Source organism: Nyctereutes procyonoides, unplaced genomic scaffold (assembly GCF_905146905.1).
Source record: "Nyctereutes procyonoides isolate TBG_1078 unplaced genomic scaffold, NYPRO_anot_genome, whole genome shotgun sequence".
Lineage (NCBI taxonomy): Eukaryota > Metazoa > Chordata > Mammalia > Carnivora > Canidae > Nyctereutes > Nyctereutes procyonoides.
In genome coordinates this window covers 31,549,066-31,568,041 of record NW_026575126.1, presented here as the reverse complement: position 1 = coordinate 31,568,041, position 18,976 = coordinate 31,549,066, and the positions used below count along the sequence as shown (strand labels likewise).

The following is an 18,976-nucleotide window of genomic DNA, read 5'->3' as shown; positions in this document are numbered from 1 at the left end:
AAATGCTAGTGTCTGAATATCTATTACAATAAAGTGTGTAGTAATGCAAATGAACCGAGAAAAAACTACCAATTTAATAATTATAAACTACTCGTTTGTTTTGTAGATGCTTAGGTTTTTTATTCCTATTATAACAAACTCTCATTACCAAAATTTAGTGGTATTTTTTAAGGTATATTAAGATGAAATTATAGTGAGGCAGTGATTTGCAAATGTAAGATTAAAATACTTAATACTGTGATAGTCCATAGAGAACACTTATTAAATGTTACATATAATTATTTTCATTTTTATTACCAGCTGCTTCTTACATTTAACAACAAAAAGAAAAACCAGTTTAACACAGAGAAGAATATATCCAAATAAAATTGCTTTTATCCAAAAACAATAAAATACAAATTATTTAAAAAGCTCTGAAATGATTATTAACTAGCATGTTTCTGTGATAAAGTTATTATTGATTTTACTTGTTTTTTATTTTTAAGATTTAATTTATTCATTCATGAGAGACACACAGAGAGAGGCAGAGACACAGGCAGAGGGAGAAGCAGGCTCCGTGCAGGGTGCCCGATGTGGGACTCCATCCCAGGAACCCAGAACCATGCCTTGAGCAGAAGGCAGATGCTCAGGTGCTCAGCCGCCCAGGCATCCCAACTTTATTTAGTTTTTAATCAGATAGCCTATCTCTTCATATTAGCATCAGAATTCTTAATGTGAAATTTGATTGCCAGTATATGCATTTTGTTGTTTTTCCCCTTATGCTTCTTTTGTAGCCCAACAAAGCATATATATGCTTATCAAATGAATAAAACATCAAGTTTTGTGATATAAAGTCAAAGTACTTGGAGTACAAATATTAATAAAAATATTTTAAAAGGCATTTAGAAGTTTGGATATTTTTGGTTCTAATGAACTTAAAGTCTTGTTCTTGGGATTATCAATGAAACTGATATAACTTTGAATAAATGAATATATGTATATGAATATATATATGTATATATTATATATATATATTCCTCCAATATCTTAATTGAATTATATCATACATGGCAGAGCCACCAAAGTGAAATTATATTCAGGCACGTTCTCACTGATTATACTGTCTAAAAGATTGATGGGACAGTATCATTCTCATTTTTTTAAGAAAAATAATCCTTTATATTCTTTAAATGTAAATGACGTTCTTAACCACAGTGTGGGATGACTTCACAATTATTTTGGGGATTTCCAGGAAGCAAAGGAGCCATATATTTAAAATGCATAGATTCAGATACATTTGAACACCATAAATTATGATTTATGAACACTTCTATTGTTTTTAGAAGGAATTCTTATCAAAACTTAATAGCCTATAGACCTCTGTTTCCTTCTCACAAACACATCTACACATTTTCCTAAGAAGTTATTTAGAAGTTAACTTTAAAATATTTTGGAACTAAATTTTGATTGCTGATATTAATGACAATCAAAATCAAGTATGTATTTTGGCTGTAATAGAAGTGCAATAACATTTTTAAAGAACTTATATAATATAAATTTATCTTATGTTGCTTTTAGATTAAGATATTTAAAATTTATACTTAAAATAAAATCAGAGTTAAGGAAGAATAACTGAGGGCCAGACACGTTTTTTTTTTTCCAGTTGTCATATAAAGCAAGTCAGACATTATATGCATATAATTTAATTAGTTTTAAGTTATTTTTCATATAGTGCATTTCACAATATTTTGATGCCATATGTATGTCAGTGCAAGCCGCCATAACAAAATAGCATACAATGAGCTTAAATAAACAGAAACATATTCTTACAGTTCTAGAAGCTGGAAGTCTGAGATCATGGTGCCAAAAGTTAAATTCTGGTGAAGACTCTCTTTCTGGGTTTCACAACCTCTCTGTGTGTCCTCATATAGTGAATATGAGCAAGGTCTCTTGAGTCTCTTCTTATAAGGACTCACCCTCACGACCTCATCTAAATCTAATTACCTCCCAAAGGCTCCATCTCCAAATATCATCACACTGTGGTTTATGGGAAAAAACAAAAAACAAAAAACAAAACAAAACAAAAAAACAACCCAATTCAGTTAACAGCCCCGGGTATAGCTGTAGGCTTGCCATAAAATTTATTCTCCAAGTTGGAATGCCGTTTTGAGCAAGGAAGAGTACTATTAACAATTGTAAGTAATGTTGGCAAATTTGGACATTCTGGGCAAGTAGCTGTGATCATTCTCTCTTGTTACTCTGTTACAATTCTTAAGAATTGAAATCACTTGTGAGGTTTTTAATGTCTGCTAAGATTTTTATCTGACAGTCAAGAGTACATAGTACTGTTAACTTAAAAGTCTATCCTCCAAAGACACTGCAGACACTATTTTTGCTTATAGTAGACGAAGATAACGGTAAAGGAGCATTAGTTGAGTGTACATGTTAGGCATGGTGCTGTTTTATGAACATGATGAACTAGAGATAGAAGTCATGTTTCTATACTTTCAGTTTCTACTTAAGAAGTAACACAGAAAATCCAATATGTTGGTTACAATGAGGGATTATGCAATATACCACCTGAGTTTAAATCATAGCTCTACTTCTTACTACTATGTAACAGTGTTTAAAATACCATATAGCCTTAATAAAGTACCTTAATTTGTCAGTTTCCACATTTCCAACAAATGTATAGTAATTGTATTTACATTTTAAGTTTAAATAAATTAAATGTATGTGTGTGTGTGTATGTGTGAGTATGTGTGAAGAAGAGAGTCTCATGCATGCAATAGGTGTGTCCTCTAAATATTACCTTTGTTTTCTATGTTTCCAGGAGCAGCTCTGGGTGGTCCTCCTTTTTGTTTTTCCAGTTTAAAATTTTCACTTTATAGGAAAAAAGAAAACAATGATGCCAGTTGTAAAACCAATGGGACACCTCTCTGTGAATCAATAGGGTAAAAATCAAAATGTGAATGCCAGTCAAGTCAATCAATGTACTTAAGGATACATGTTCACACCCTTTTTACAGAATAATGCCACAGTGAGGCAAATTCCAGGACCATGCTTTAAGGAATCCTAGAGTGATATTCTTGCCCTGAACCTCATTTCCAGTATTAAAAGAAAAACACCTGGAGGGATGTTCTCTCTAAAGAGCTTTTTCCTTTTTTGAACCAACGCTTTAGGTAACTTTATACACATCTGATCGTAATTCTGCATCTGGAAAAGTATCAGCATTGACTATAATGAATGTGTGTTATCAGCCTTCTCTAACTGGTAACACTTGTTCAGGTAAAACTATGTCTTGGATGCTGCTGTCATAATATAAACCATGGACTTCTGGCGTTCCAAGCGGTGAGTCATTCATTCATTCTTATACCTTGCAATGTTAACAGTTTATAGTTAATAATTGGGTTCCTATTCGTTTATGGTCTGACTTGAAAAGAAAATCTGGACTATTTAGTGTTTCAGGATATAAATAAGAAAATGCCTGTATTTAGTGGATATTTAAATAGGTATGCTTCATATTAGAATGTTTAAATATCATTGTCACAGTATCCTTTTATATGACTATTAAGTGGGATTTTTGTGGAGATTATATAAAAATGGGAGCCAATTAAAAAAATTAACCCTTGAGTGAAATTATCACTGTAATTCACATGGCTATAGATGTAGGCACATAGATACACATACAACTGAGTGAAACATTTCTACTTTTAGAACATATTAACATTATTATCAATATACTGAAGTATAGAGAAGTATAATATAGAAGTCTTGCTGCTGTACATCCATTGTCTCAAAATAAAAATTGACTTGGATGGGCTCTTTGGTTTCACCTTCATCAAAGAGGATAAGAATAGGGAGCCATATGTTGGATTTTGAATATTGATGTTTCCAAATTCTTCAGAAGTATTTTGATCCAATATGTGATTGATTTCTATGATATTCACATAATATGATGTATAACCTGGGGTTTGTATGGTATATGGGGAAAAAAAGATCAAATTTAAAGAATTAGGAAAAGATTTGAAAATGATGAAAGTAAAAAGCCCCTATAAGATGAGAAAATGATTTTGCCTATCCATTCATCTATATTTAAAATATTTACTGAATTTTCATTCTGTATCAGTCACTAAGCACAGGTTGTGGTTATTCCTGAGGAGAATCCCATCAATGTACTATGAATACGCTCTTGGGAAGAATCACTACATTAGTAATAGTTCACTGTTCACTAGTAAGTGACATACTAGGAGTATGTCAGTGACACTAACAACTATAATTTTCCGCCATATACAATTTTAAAAGAATCTAAAATCAAAGATATACATAAGGAAATTATAGATATGAATTATTAAGATGTACATATTACCTGACTTTTTACTAGGGTATAGTAATAAGAAAACAAAATAAATACATTGTAATCAACAGCTTCACTATCATGAAAACCCTTTGATAAAAACAACATAAAATTTTTATTCAAAAGAGTTAAAGGAATTATCAAAATATACTCAAAATTAACTTAGTAAGAAATCTCCAGGAATAGAATAATAAAATGTTAAAGTATTTTAAAGTTAACTAAGAACACTTAAAAAATGAATAAATGATGTGATATAGATATGATAAGTATGTGGATGAAACTTATAAAAATGACAGTCCTCTATAAAATAATTTATAAACTTAATTCAATTAAATACAAAGTCAGAGTAATTTTCTTTTAATTTGATAAAATGGCCTCAAAGTATATCTGTAGTATTAAAGACACAAAACCAGCTGGAAAAAAATTACTTTTAATTAAACAAATGTTTTTACTTAAACATACATAGTGAAAAGTGCACATATAGTGTGTGTCTCACATTTCTCTCCTACACATCTTTCTTATTTTTCACTTCTAGTTATTTTTTTTTAATTTTTTTCAAGTTTTTATGTAAGTTCTAGTTAGTTAAAGGGCGCCTGGGTGACTCAGTTTGTTAAGTGCTCAGCTCTTTATTTCAGCTCAGGTCATGACCTGAGGGTCTTGAGATCAAGCCTCAAGGCAGGCTCTGTGCTGGGTGTGGAGTCTGCTTAAGATTCTCTCTCTCTCTCTTTTCCTTTTTTTTTTTAATTTTTTTTATTTATTTATGATAGTCACAGAGAGAGAGAGAGAGAGAGAGAGGCAGAGACACAGGCAGAGGGAGAAGCAGGCTCCATGCACCGGGAGCCCGACGTGGGATTCGATCCCGGGTCTCCAGGATCGCGCCCTGGGCCAAAGGCAGGTGCTAAACCGCTGCGCCACCCAGGGATCCCTCTCTCACTCTTTTCCTCTGCACCTCCTCCCTCCCCCTCAAATAAATAAATAAGTAAATAAATTCCAGTTAGCTAACATACAGTGTAATGTTACTTTCAAGTGTAGGATTTAGACATTCACCGTTTACATACAACATCCAGCCTCACACACATCTTTTTGTAAATTATATATTTTCTGTGGTCTCCTTTGGATATTTTTTCATTGATCTGTCTCCATGTCTCTTTCTTCTGTGGCCAATACACTGTTAAAAACCATTGATTTCTTTGTTTCAAATAACGTGTTTATTTTTTAATATTTTGAAAACTTTGATTTTCTTTTCATAGATTAGAATTCAATGGTGAACTTCCCCATGTTTTTGTCTATTTTGCCAGTCTTTCCTATTTTCTTGAACATGTGTACTATAGTAATTTTAATGTCCTTGGCTTGCCAACTCCAACACCTGGATATATCTAGATTTGTTTCTTGTCTCCTTAGTTTTTTTCTTGGTTATTGGTCATACAGTCTGTCATCTTTGTATGTATGGTGATTTTTAGTTGTATTCTAACATGTATAAGATGTAGTTAACACAGACATAAAATGCATGTTTTATTGTATGTTCACATTGTGCAGAGGCCCTAGATGATGTTCCATTCCAGCAGAAATAGTCCCCCTTTCTCTGACAGAAAGATAATATGGAGGCAAATCCTTGATCCTGAGAGGAACTGAGCTGTATTAGAGTTAAGATGTGGTTTTAGCAAGTTTGTTTTTCTCATCTTACTCTTGAACTCAAATTTTCCCCATGAGGCCTTTAATTCAAAGCCAGGGAGTTACCTCCTCAGCTCTGAAAGGATAGAGGACATATAATTCTTTGTCTTATGTTCCTACCTCAGTTCCTTAGCCAATAGCCTTGTGTAGTTTCAGTTTTTAAGGTGGATGCTTGTCATATTTTTGAGGCTGTGTCTTCTCAATCAGATCTTTGATTCCAAGTATCACTAAGTCTGTGAATGATTTTACTCTGCCTTTTGGAAGTGTTGGCCTAGATTTCCTGTCTTCCAAAATAGACCCTAAACTTAGTAAACATTTCTTAGTAAAAACTGGCATACGTCCAGAGTGGGGGAAAATGAGCAGCTCACTAGATGTTATCAGCTTACATCAAAACAATTCTCTCCTCTCCAGAGTTTTGATCATCTGCTCCTCATTGTTTACACAAAGCTCCCTGATGCCTTTCAAAATATAATCTTTGTAATTAATTTAGCTTTCTTTTTTTTCCCAGTTATGACAGCAGGCATTTCAGCTTGCCATCACATGCTATATTTTACCAACAAAGGGCATTCATTCCCTTTAAAGAGCAAATGCAGTAATAATAGACTCCATGTTAATTAAGGGCATAAAAACTTATATTCTATGAATTCTTTTCCTTTGTTTTTTCTTCTAATCAGAAGAAATGATTATAGGTTTCATGAGTTCATCTTCTTTATTATTTAGTCCTTTTTCCAATATTAAATATTTCTAAAAGGCAATCGTGTGCATAAAAACTTATATTCTATGAATTCTTTTCCTTTGTTTTTTCTTCTAATCAGAAGAAATGATTATAGGTTTCATGAGTTCATCTTCTTTATTATTTAGTCCTTTTTCCAATATTAAATATTTCTAAAAGGCAATCGTGTGCACTGCAGAAAAACAGCTCCTCATATCTTGTATTTGTATCAATCAGCCCTCTGGCTGAAGGCTCTCACTTCTGTATACTTTTGTCCCATATGGAAATCGGCCTTACTTAATCCCCCAGGTATAAATAAATTAAATATTAAGGTTCAAAATAGTTTATGGTGATTTGTGTATAACAGAAAACATGATGAAGCAGAAATAAAATTGAATCACATCTACATCTGTGTATATGACTATTTCCAGGGTCCATACATTAACCTCTTCCATGGTGTTTGCCACTATCATTCTTTTCCCTGTGTTTGCTGTTATTTAAAAAAAAAACAAGTTTATAAAAAAAAAAAAAACAAGTTTATCTTGGCCACATCTTAACTTCATACAGTCTAACACCTATTTCTGTGTTTGTAGGCCCAGTGAGAATTAAATATGCATATTTTAACCTTCCCTTCCCTATTTAAGTTCATCTTCCTGGTTAACATATTTTCCTGATGTTTCTTTAGCCACAACCATTTATATTATTAGGCATAAAAGATGTGTTTCTCTTTTTTTTGAAACTTTCAATTCTAAAACAGGGTTTTGTTTTTACTATGACATTTCGATACTGAAATGTTGTCTCAAAAAATTATTTTATGATGAAAAGAAAATTTAAAAATCATCCTTAGAAAGTAGAAGACTACAGCAAGATCACCCCAAATATTGGGAATCCAATATCGGATCCTCAGATCAAACCACTTATCATATATAAAGCCCCTCTTAATCCTCTATGCCATTAGCTTGTGCCTCCTAGGGTGGAATTGAAAAGTTGAAGGATAAAACTTTTTTCAATCTAGATTAATAGAAAATGTAATATTTTAAAGAGATTTTTATTAATATTAACATTCTCTTAAATAAATATAAAAGTGTCTAACATACAATACCGATATTGAGCACTATTATATTTTTAAACTAGGCTAATCTAAAATTTATACTTGCTATTTTACTACCGTAATTTTCGTTTCCTTTGATTCATAGTTTGGTTAACTCTATTAATGTATTTATTAATTTGTCATTCCAAAGACTTTATGTGCATATTTTCCCCTATTCTAGAGTTTATAGTTTACCTGATAAATTTGTGTGAACTATTCAGATAGAAAAGATTTAACTTCCATAATTTCTGAAATGTACATGTAATTGGCTTGTATGGTGTGTGTATGTGTATTTCTTGTGTTTCTGTGTTATAAAACAAAGATTGTCATGTTATTGTTAGTGTTTGTTCACTTACAATTTGTTTACACTTTTCAAAATTTTCTAGGAGTGAAGATAAAATTATATGTTTCTTTAAGTATTTACCCAGTTGTGTGAGTGACAAGTATTGAATAACAATATATTTCATTGGCAATTATGATACTACCTTTATCCAATACTGAGTCTTTGTATAATCTGGATCTATTCTATACTGTACCATTGGTTTATTTGTGCTTTTAATGCTACCACTCTATTTTTCATTTTAATTATGAAATGTATCATAGAACAGAAGAGACAAAAACTGTGTCATAACATAAATACCAGCCCAAAACATTATAATTATTATTTCACTCTCTGAAGGGTAAACCACTATCATTACTCTTATTCAAAACTGTTGGCCAGTATCATCTTATTCTTCTAGTTGAACTTTAGATCTCTTTCTTTTCAGTTCTATGAAAATATTATGCTGAGTTTTCAATTGAACACAAAGAAAAGAAATAATCTCTATTTTTCTTATAATCAATATTGACTACAATGTCTTTCAGTAATGAATCATGATGTACAAGTATTTTGCAATTTTTTTACTCACTCTACTGCCTTAACCTACGTGTTTGGGGGGGGGTTACATTTTCTTAGACATCTAGATATGGCATTACCTCTATTAAAACAATTCAAATGTAATTTCTAAAGCTACTTCTTCAGGAAACTTTGCCTCGCCATTGCTCTCCACACAGAAAAGGCCACAAAAACAGCTGAGAGGTAACTGAAATGCATAAACGTCTAGTTAATATCATGCATGAATATGTTAATGAGAAGTCCAGAGGCTTGGCATTGTAACTAGTTCCTGAGCAATAAAACCTAATCAAATTGATCCTACTTAAAATCACAAATCAGTCTCTCAAAGTCTCTGTTTTTATACACTGTGATATTTCCTTTTGAACTTCCTCCCAGTTTTCTCCCCAGAGTGTAACTTGATGTTGCCAGTGATCCCTATTGGCTGTACTTTTCAAAAATGCAGCAAGTTAACCTGCAATAAAGACATTTAAGAATGATGTGTGACTGCTGGTCTTTTTTGAGATCTTTGCGCTGCATGTTTGGTCTACAAACATGATCTTAATTTCTTTACCCTTGTTTCAGCAAGAAAAAAGAGAAAGAAAGCATCTTTTGTTCATATGATGCTGATTATTTCCGTTGCTATTATCTGTCACCAACCTCCAAGGTTTTGTTCTCTTTCTTTAGCTGACCCACACATATCTTTCTGAATTCATGGTCTTAATCCATTTGGTTTCTACTAAAGAAACCTGATGAAGTCCCATACTGATACAGTAGATTTACTTTCTGATAAATACCATACAAGTAAATAATTACAATTCGCTATAAAGACCTATACTTTTATTTTACAAAAAAATCTTTTCAATTCCAAGAAATAAAAACATGTAAATGTTGCCTCAGGTGACGAAGATGTATTTTAAAGCTTTTTGTAACTAAATACTATTTATTTGTAAGAATATTAGGGAACAAAGATATTTTTCTTAATGGTTAATAGTTTGGCTTTATGGAAATCCATAAAAAAATAAAAAAAAATAAAAAAAAGGAAATCCATAACATCATTACTAACACAGCACTAACATTCCCCCCGGGACTGTAGTGACCTGATATCACATTATATCTGTTCTCTGCCTTTCTGCCTCTCTGCATCTCTACATCATCAACTTTATGCACTCTAGTCTCCTCTCAGGGTTACAGCGTCACTTCCTCCTGGCTTCTGTTTATTGTTTTATCTCTATTTTCCCTTCTGCTCCTCTATTTCAAGTTCCTTTAGCTGTCAAAGCTGGATGAGCTATTCAATCCTTTCTATTAACCCATTTAGAAAAAAATTATTTGGAAATGAAATCACCTTAGGCCAGCGATTCTCAAAATGTGGCCTCTGGAGCCCCGATGGTCCCAGGTGGGCTTTCAAGGAGGCTGCAAATTCAAAACAATTGTCATGGGATGCTTGGGTGGCTTAGCGGTTAAGCACCTGCCTTCTGGCCCAGGGCCTGATCCTAGAGTCCGGGATCTAGTCCCACATCAGGCTCCCTGCATGGAGCCTGCTTCTCTTTCTGCCTCTGTCTCTGCCTCTCTCTCTGCGTCTCTCATGAATACATAAACAAAATTAAAAAAAAAAACCAAACAATTGTCATAACAATATTGAGATTTCATTTCCCTTCTTCACTGCATTGTCATTTACACCAATGCTTGCAAAAGCAACGATGTGTGAAATGGTTAGTGCCACACATAAAGCAGTAGCAACAACAAAGTATCATACTAAGTACTAGTACTAGTAAGTACTTAGTACTAGTACATACTAAGTACTAGTACTACTCATTACAGCCACCTTCTCTTAACTAAAAAAGTTCCTATTGCTAGTACTAGTACTACTCATTACAGCAGTTTCAGTTTCACTTGAAAATGTCCTGGGAAAGTCACAATAATTATCAATGTTATTAAATCTCAAACTTTGAATGCATATTTTTTTTAAAAATTGAGAAAGTGGAGAAATTATAAATCAATTTGCTGCATTCTAATTCATAAAGACTTCCTTAAAGAAAAACACTTGTGCAATCAAGTTGCAACCAGAATTTGAAGCTTTTTCATAGAACATTGCTTGTACCTGAAAGAATGACTGACAGATGATAATTATTTAGACTTTAGTATCTATCATATGTTTTCTTGAAAATGAATGAAAGCTTGTCTATCACCTCAAGGAAAACAATAGTGACTGTCAACAATTATAATATTTGAGTTCTCAAGATGTTATGAAATGAATTTTGGTGTCCCCCTCCAAATCCATATGTTGAAATATTACCCTTTAATGTGATGTTATTAGGAAATGGGTTTTGGGGAAGTAATTAGGAATAAATGATGTCATTAGGGCAGGAAGCCCTTATGAATACGATCAGTTCCCCTGTAAGTGTCAGAAAGCTAATTTCTCTCTGCTATCCACCTCTTCAGGATACAAGAAGTCTGCATTCTGCAACCGGAAGAGGGCTCACACCAGAACTTGACCATGCTGGCTGGCACTCTAATTTGGGGCTTCCAGCCTCCAGACTGTGAGAAAATACACGTGTGTTGTTTATAAGCCACCCAGTCTATGCTACTTTGTTATGGCAGCCCAGACTGAGACACAGGAGAAAATTAGAAATTTGGAACTTTTCTATCCATCACCATGAGGTTGACAGCTTCCCAATGCCTACAGAAATAGCTGATGGCATTTTTTATGTTGTTAATGAATGTGATCCCTTAATATACTATAATAAAATGTGTCAGCTTTTGAAAAATCCGCATTTCTCAATGAAATGAAAATAGGTGAAGGGGATTAAGAGTACACTTTTTTTTTTAATATATATATTTTTTTTATTTATGATAGTCACACAGAGAGAGAGAGAGAGAGAGAGAGGCAGAGACACAGGCAGAGGGAGAAGCAGGCTCCATGCACCGGGAGCCCGACGTGGGATTCGATCCCGGGTCTCGAGGATCGTGCCCTGGGCCAAAGGCAGGCACCAAACCGCTGCGCCACCCAGGGATCCCGATTAAGAGTACACTTATCCTCATGCACACAATATACGGTACTGCTAAGTCACTATATTGTACATGTGAAACTAACATAACACTGATGTTAACTACACTGGAATTAAAAAACAATTTAAAGACTGTAACTTAAACAAACTACAGGAAAAACCAATTCATTTTAATGAAAGATACAAAAGTGTTTATTCATATTGTTTCACATCCCATATTTTAAGTAATGTTTATGAAACACATGGAGTTTTGCTACCCTGACGAAGGAGAATATCTTCCACTGTATGAAAATGTTATTAAAATACTGCCCCCTTTTCTACTTACATATCTATATAAGGCAGGATTTTTTTCAATAGCTTTATCCATTGGTACAAATCACAGCAATTATATTTAGATGTAGATAGGAAGCACAGCTGTCTTGTTAATCAAGATATTAAGGAAATTTGAAAAAATATAAGAAAGTATTACTCTTTTTTGCTCATTTTCATTTTTATTTATTTATTTTTTAAATAAATAGGGTTAAAAAGGGTTGACTTAAGGGGCACCTGGGTGGTTCAGGTGGTTAAGCCTCTGCCCTCAGCTCAGGGACCTAGCCTTACAACAGGCTGCTTCTCCTACCTTTGCCCCTCCCCCTGCTGTGTGTTCACTCTCTCTCTCTCTCTCTCTCTCTCTCTCTCTCTCTCAATAATAAATAAAATCTTTTTTAAAAAAGGTTGACTTGTAATGGGTTTATTAAGGTTGTTTTATTTGGAAAGAACTTTTTTTTTTTAAATTTTTTAATAATAAATTTATTTTTTATCGGTGTACAATTTGCCAACATACAGAATAACACCTAGTGCTATTGATGATCTCGTCAAGTGCCCACCTCAGTGCCCGCCACCCACTCACCCCCACCGCCCGCCCTCCTCCCCTTCCACCACCCCTAGTTTGTTTCCCAGAGTTAGGAGTCTTCCATGTTCTGTCTCCCTTTCTGATATTTCCCACTTATTTTTTTTTCTCCTTTCCCCTTTATTCCCTTTCACTATTATTTATATTCCCCAAATGAATGAGACCATATAATGTTTGTCCTTCTCCGATTGACTTATTTCACTCAGCATAATACCCTCCAGGTCCATGCACTTCGAAGCAAATGGTGGGTATTTGTCGTTTCTAATGGCTGAGTAATGTTCCATTGTATACATAAACCACATCTTCTTTATCCATTCATCTTTTGATGGACACCGAGGCTCCTTCCACAGTTTGGCTATTGTGGACATTGCTGCTAGAAACATCGGGGAGCAGGTGTCCCGGTTTCATTGCAACTGTATGGAAAGAACTTTTCTTACTGAAGTATAACACACAACATATTAGCTTCAGGAAAAGAAGGACTATATAGATTGTTATTTTTAAAATAATAATCATACATAATGATATACAATAAAAGGAGTTTAACAGTTTTGGTTAGGTTGTTATTAGATGTTTATTGGGCACTGTTCTTTAAATAAATGTAAAACATTTTTAAAAATGAAATACAACACAAGTGATTAACACATACACTAGATAGGTTTCAAATAGAAATGGAAAATAATAGAAGATGCTGGATTTAAAATAAAACAACTAACTGGGAATTCTATTAATGTTATCATGAAATGTTCTGCTGGGTTACCAGAAGTAAATTCCAAAGGGAATTCAAAACATCTTCCTTCAAAGAATTTGTTGAATTATTGCGGGCATTTTTAGATTCAAAGAGAAATATAAATGATCGTATTTTAACTGTGTGGTATTCTATTTTTTTTTTAGTTTTGAATTTGTATGTATTTTAGCATTCTTAAGTAAAGAGTTGAGAGGCTAACAGACAAATGAAAACTTCAATATCACTCATTATCAAGGAAATACAAATCAAAACCACAAGAAGATAACACCTCACACTTGTCAGAATGGCTAAAATTAACAACTCAGGAAACAACAGAATTTGACGAGGATGCGGAGAAAGAGCAACCCTGTTGCACTGCTGGTGGGAATGCAAACTGGTGAAGCCACTCTGAGAAACAGTGTGGAGGCTCCTCAAAAAGTTAAAAATAAAACTACCCTATGATCTAGCAATGGCACTAGTAGATATTTACCCAAATGATACAAAATTATATATATATATATATATATATATATATATCCTTTTCAATCAGTATTTTTGTATCATAATTACTATAATAATTGTTATTTTGTATCATTATCACAATGTATATTATTTTGTATCATAATTTACATAACTTACTATTACAGACATATATATGTATCTGTAAATGTTTAATGGCCGGCTAATTATATCACTACATTTTTATTGCAGTATAGTACTCATTTAAGCACTTAAAAATGGAAGGTGTACAAAGATTAAACTAAGACACGGTACATTGACTAAATATTTGGTTTCTTATATAAATAAAGGTCATGAGGGTCATGAGCACACTGTTGACATGGAATACTGTTATAATGCAACAGTTGAACTTGGAGCGTCTACGACAGAAGTCATCTGTCGTTAAACAGGAAACAAAGCTGAAAAGGACCAGGTTGAAACTACTGGGATTGACAAATCGGGATTGTAGGAGCAACAGACAACCTGTCCTAGAGTCCTGGGAGGCCCGCGGGGCTTCTGCAGCCGGGAGGCGGCCTGGCCCGGCCTCACCCCGCCCCGGCCCATCCCTCCCTGCCCCGCCCCAGCCCCAGCCCCCCCCGCCCCCCCCCCCGGCCCTCCCTGCCCTGCCCCGGCCCATCCCTCCCCGTCCCGCCCCCTCCCCCGCCCCCGGCCCACCCTGCCCTGTCTCGGCCCATCCGTCCCCTCCCCGCCCTGTCCGCCCCCCCCCCGCCCGCCCCGCTACGGGTGCCCCCGCCCAGACCGCCTCCCGGGGACTGTGACTTGCAGAGTTCGCCCTGGAGCCAGAGCAGATGCCGCCAGAGGGACGGACGCAGGTCGCAGAAAGCCCTCACTCTGAGGACCGTCTCGCTCACAATGTGGACGGGATAACAGACAATGAGGAGATTAACGCAGAAAAGTCATCAAAACAGAAAGTGGATCTCCAGTCCTTGTCAACCCGTGCCTCCCTGGATCAGACAGTCATGCCTATTTTATGACCGGGCCTCACTGTGCTTGCAAAAGAAAGACCACCAAATCCCATTGAATTTCTAGCGTCGTATCTTTTAGAAAACAAGGCAGAGTTGGAAGATCGAAACTGACTTACTGGGAAGCACAGAAAAATTTGGTTTCTACTGTAGATTTACATGATTAAGAGGCAGCTTTAATTGCCATGATTTTTTCCCCCTTTTTGGAAATATAAGAACCTTCAGGACAACTAGACTTATTTCCGGAATTGCAGAAGAAAACATATTTCCCTTAATTTGATTTAATCACCATACTTATTTAATGAGTGTATTCTGTGCAATTTTTTTTCTCAGATCGTCTTTAACTTTGTTTTTAAAATAACCTTCGAAATAAACCGTTAAAGCATCCAAAAAAAAAAAAAAAGACTCTCCTCACACGTATGGAGGGGCTGCAATGCTGCATCTAGGTACTCTTCCAGCTTCATAGACCCTTTGGAGCCATGCTCTGTTGGAAAATTTCAGGGTGACGTAGTGACGTCTTCAGGTTTACTGATGCTCAGATAATGGTTTGTCCCCTGGGCCTTCAGAGATATGCTGTCTTTCTTCTTTCTTTCTTCTCTACTAAACAGTCTGCTCCCAAGGACAATGGGATAGTCACCGCACCCCAAACATAGTCTCCAAGTGTGATGCAACGGAATATATGTGTGCGTGTGTGTGTATATGTGTATGTATATATACACATATATATGTATGTTTATTTGCCTGTATTTCCAAATAGTAACAAATTATTAAAGATTATTGAGTTAAAGACGTTAATGAATGTCAGATTTATTTATCCAGTGCTTTCTGCATTTGCTCAACATTTCATTCTACTTGTCATTTACTTTAGAAGAAGGAGATGGTGGTATTTGTTACATCCATCTGGTCCTATTGCTTTTATGGAATTGCGCATCAGCTAGAATTGGGTGTAGCATGTAAGTCCTAAGATTCTGCAGGTCCTACCTTATTTTGTCAAAGTCCTTCTATAAATCAGGGTTTCATAAGTAACACATTTTATCTTACAGTGGTGGAGTATTATTTGTTACCTCATTTTTTTAATTTAATTATATTAACTACTCTCCACCTATTGATTTTTTTCAGACTTGTTTAGTAAAATATCACATTTACAGATTGCTTTAAGTTTTCATGTTTTCAGATGAGAATTTTATTTAAATTAATTACTGAAATAAACATTCGAATATAATATTGGCACTATTATTTCCTGATGAAGAAATCAGTGTTCAGGTAAGTTACTTACTTAGGATAACTTAGTTGACAAATATAGAAGAATCAGAATTTGAACTTGAATGCAATATTTTTATTTCAAATTTTCTATTATCATTATGTTTTAACTTCTTTCATTAAAATTATTGTGTGCTGAGTGGCTCCTGGGTGACTCAATTAGTTAAGTGTCTGCCTTTGGCTCAGGTCACGATCTCAGAGTCCTGGGATCAAGCCCCATCTGGGAGCAACCTGCTCAGTGGAGAGTCTGCTTCTTCCTCTCCCTCTGCCCCTCTCCTCTGGTCAGGCACTCTCTCTCAAATAAACAAATAAAATCTTAAGAAAATATATTTTCTTAATATATTAAGATATAACCATTTAAGTGAAATTAACAGAATCAATTTCTCCATAGAGCCTTCTCTAAATAATGTCTAGATATTTGAGTGAGTGAGAGATTTAAAGGTTACATCCTGACTGATGACAATGTCAAATACATATTTGAAACCTGTTTTTTATTTCTTCCTTCCTTCCTTCTTTCCTTCCTTTCCTTTCATATTAGTTGATGGTTTAATGGATGGAGGGATTAACATCTGTTAGAATATTCTTAATCCTTTGACTACTAATGCAATATGAATGAACATAGAAAGAGACTTTAAAGTAGATATAGTACAGGAGGTGGGCATAGTTCTAATTATTGGGTGTCAGTACCAATAGATGTAAAAACTATACAGAAGGGAATATGGAAGCAAAGGCAAAGATAATAAACTAAGAATTTAACTAATTAGGAAAACTGAATTTTTATTCAGCTCTATAAGTCCACTGAGAAATCATGTGTCCTAAAAATAAAAATAAATAAAATTTCCCAATCAGATTTTCTACGATGGATCATAAATATGTTATATATGAGAACTAGAATATAATGCCATGGAAAAATTAATAGTGATTGGTTTTCATTCTTCAGCACTTCTGGCTCACTGAATGAGAGGATCGAAGAAAGGATAACTGTAGATAAATGGAAGCTAATTCAGAATGTATTCACCTTTATGTAAAAGTTTAAAAAAAATACATTCACAGATTTCACTATTAGTTATGCTACTTCAACAGCATGGATAACTTTAATACTTTGGGATTTATTACTGTTGCCATTTGTTGCTACTACTATTTATTACTACAAATGGTTGTCCATATACTTTTAATTCACTAGTGAATATTCATAGTATGTTGCTTTATACTTGAACTTTTTGTTTAACCACAGAAGATAGGCATGGCTTGTCTCTGAAAGAACCAGCTGAAGAATCTGCACTCTAATTTTCAATTTTATTAGTGCAATTGGCAAATAATTAGTTTCAGTTGGTACATAAAATGTTACTCTTTTCATGTCTCATTTTGCAAACTTATTTTGTAGATAACATTTGTTATGATATAAAACATGGGTTGAAATGAAAACAGGGATCCCTGGGTGGCGCAGCGGTTTGGAGCCTGCCTTTGGCCCAGGGCGCAATCCTGGAGACCCGGGATTGAATCCCACGTTAGGCTCCCGGTGCATGGAGCCTGCTTCTCCCTCTGCCTGTGTCTCTGCCTCTCTCTCTCTCTCTCTGTATGACTATCGTAAATAAAAAAAAAAAAATTTGAAATGAAAACCGATTTATATGATAAATAATGCGAAATAATGAGGGGTCAAAATTGATAGATAATTGATTATTCTTACAGTAATAATAAATTCATTTTTAAAGAAGACATAATTTGGATTCATTTTTAATTTCTCCTGAGATTTCAAGATAAATTATTTAAGGAGAGAGAAATAATGAATGAACACAAATGAAAGACTAAAAATCCTGCAGAATAAAATGCCTACATCCAGTTAGACTTTTAATTTTTTTATTATTAGTTTTTAAATGGTTAGGTTTTTTAAATCTAGGAGTTCAGTTACATATGTAACTTTTCTTTGAATTACTGGAATATGGGTTGCCTGGGTGGCTCAGTGGTTGAATGTCTGCCTTTGGCTCAGGGCATGATCCTGGAGTTCTGGGATTGAGTCCCGCATCAGGCCCCTGCAGGGAACCTGCCTGCTTCTCCCTCTGCCTGTGTCTCTGCCTCTCTCTCTCTCTCTCTGCTGCTCATGAATAAATAAATAAATCTTTAAAAAAAGAATTACTGAAATATATGAGACTGTACACAAAAATATAATAAATCCAGTTATGATTCTGTTAAAATTAAATGACACTTCCTAGTTTTTTTAGTGTTAAAAATAGTCAGGTACTCTTACAGTTTTGAATGAGTGAAAGAGCAATTTCCATAGTTTAAATGACTACGTTGGCTAAAAAAAGGAAAAAAAAAAGTTTGTTTCCAAGTGAGATTTAAGAAGATTCAAAATCTGGGCTATTAAGGTTATATGTAGAAATGTGTAATTAGAAAACAATTGGTTTTAGGTATATTCATGTAGTCATCATATTTCATATGTTTAGTCATAACAGAATGTTCAAATATTTTCATAGGATAAAAAACCTTTGTCCAAGTCTTCTGATTAAAAAATAGAATTTATCTCACCCAAGTAGGCATCTCTGAATGTTTACCATTGATCTACATCATCACCACCATCATCATATTCATCATATGAATAAGGTAAGATAATGAGAAGGCCTTTATTTAAAAATTTAAGGAACTGGGATGGATTCTCAAGATTGTATTTACTATACGTGTGGCATTTACACTAGTCATTTACACTCATTGACTTTGTTCTACTTTGTTTTTAGGTAAGCATAAAATAACACATACACTCAACATCACAAAGTTGATGAGATCTGTGACATGTTTGCTCAGAAAAAAAATCTGAAGACTGAAAACGTCAATTTTAGGGCTAACTACTTCATTTTTGGACAATTATTATGGGCCATATGTAAGCAGAACAGAAAAAAAAAAAGATGTTGAATGGAAAAGAAGAAAGACACAAACTAA

At 34.3% G+C, this 18,976-nt stretch overlaps 1 protein-coding gene across 1 annotated transcript; it reads left to right on the top strand.

The window, feature by feature from the left end:
* Nucleotides 1–14,608: 14,608 nt before the first annotated feature.
* LOC129520150 (protein dpy-30 homolog) lies at nt 14,609–14,794 on the top strand. Its single transcript, XM_055341168.1, has one exon. The coding sequence runs from the start codon at nt 14,609–14,611 to the stop codon at nt 14,792–14,794; it is 186 nt and encodes a 61-aa protein (XP_055197143.1).
* The last annotated feature ends 4,182 nt before the right edge of the window (nt 14,795–18,976 follow it).

Coding starts and splice junctions, on each gene's coding strand:
- LOC129520150 (XM_055341168.1), top strand. CDS start 14,609: ATGCCGCCAGAGGGACGGACGCAGGTCGCAGAAAGCCCTCACTCTGAG.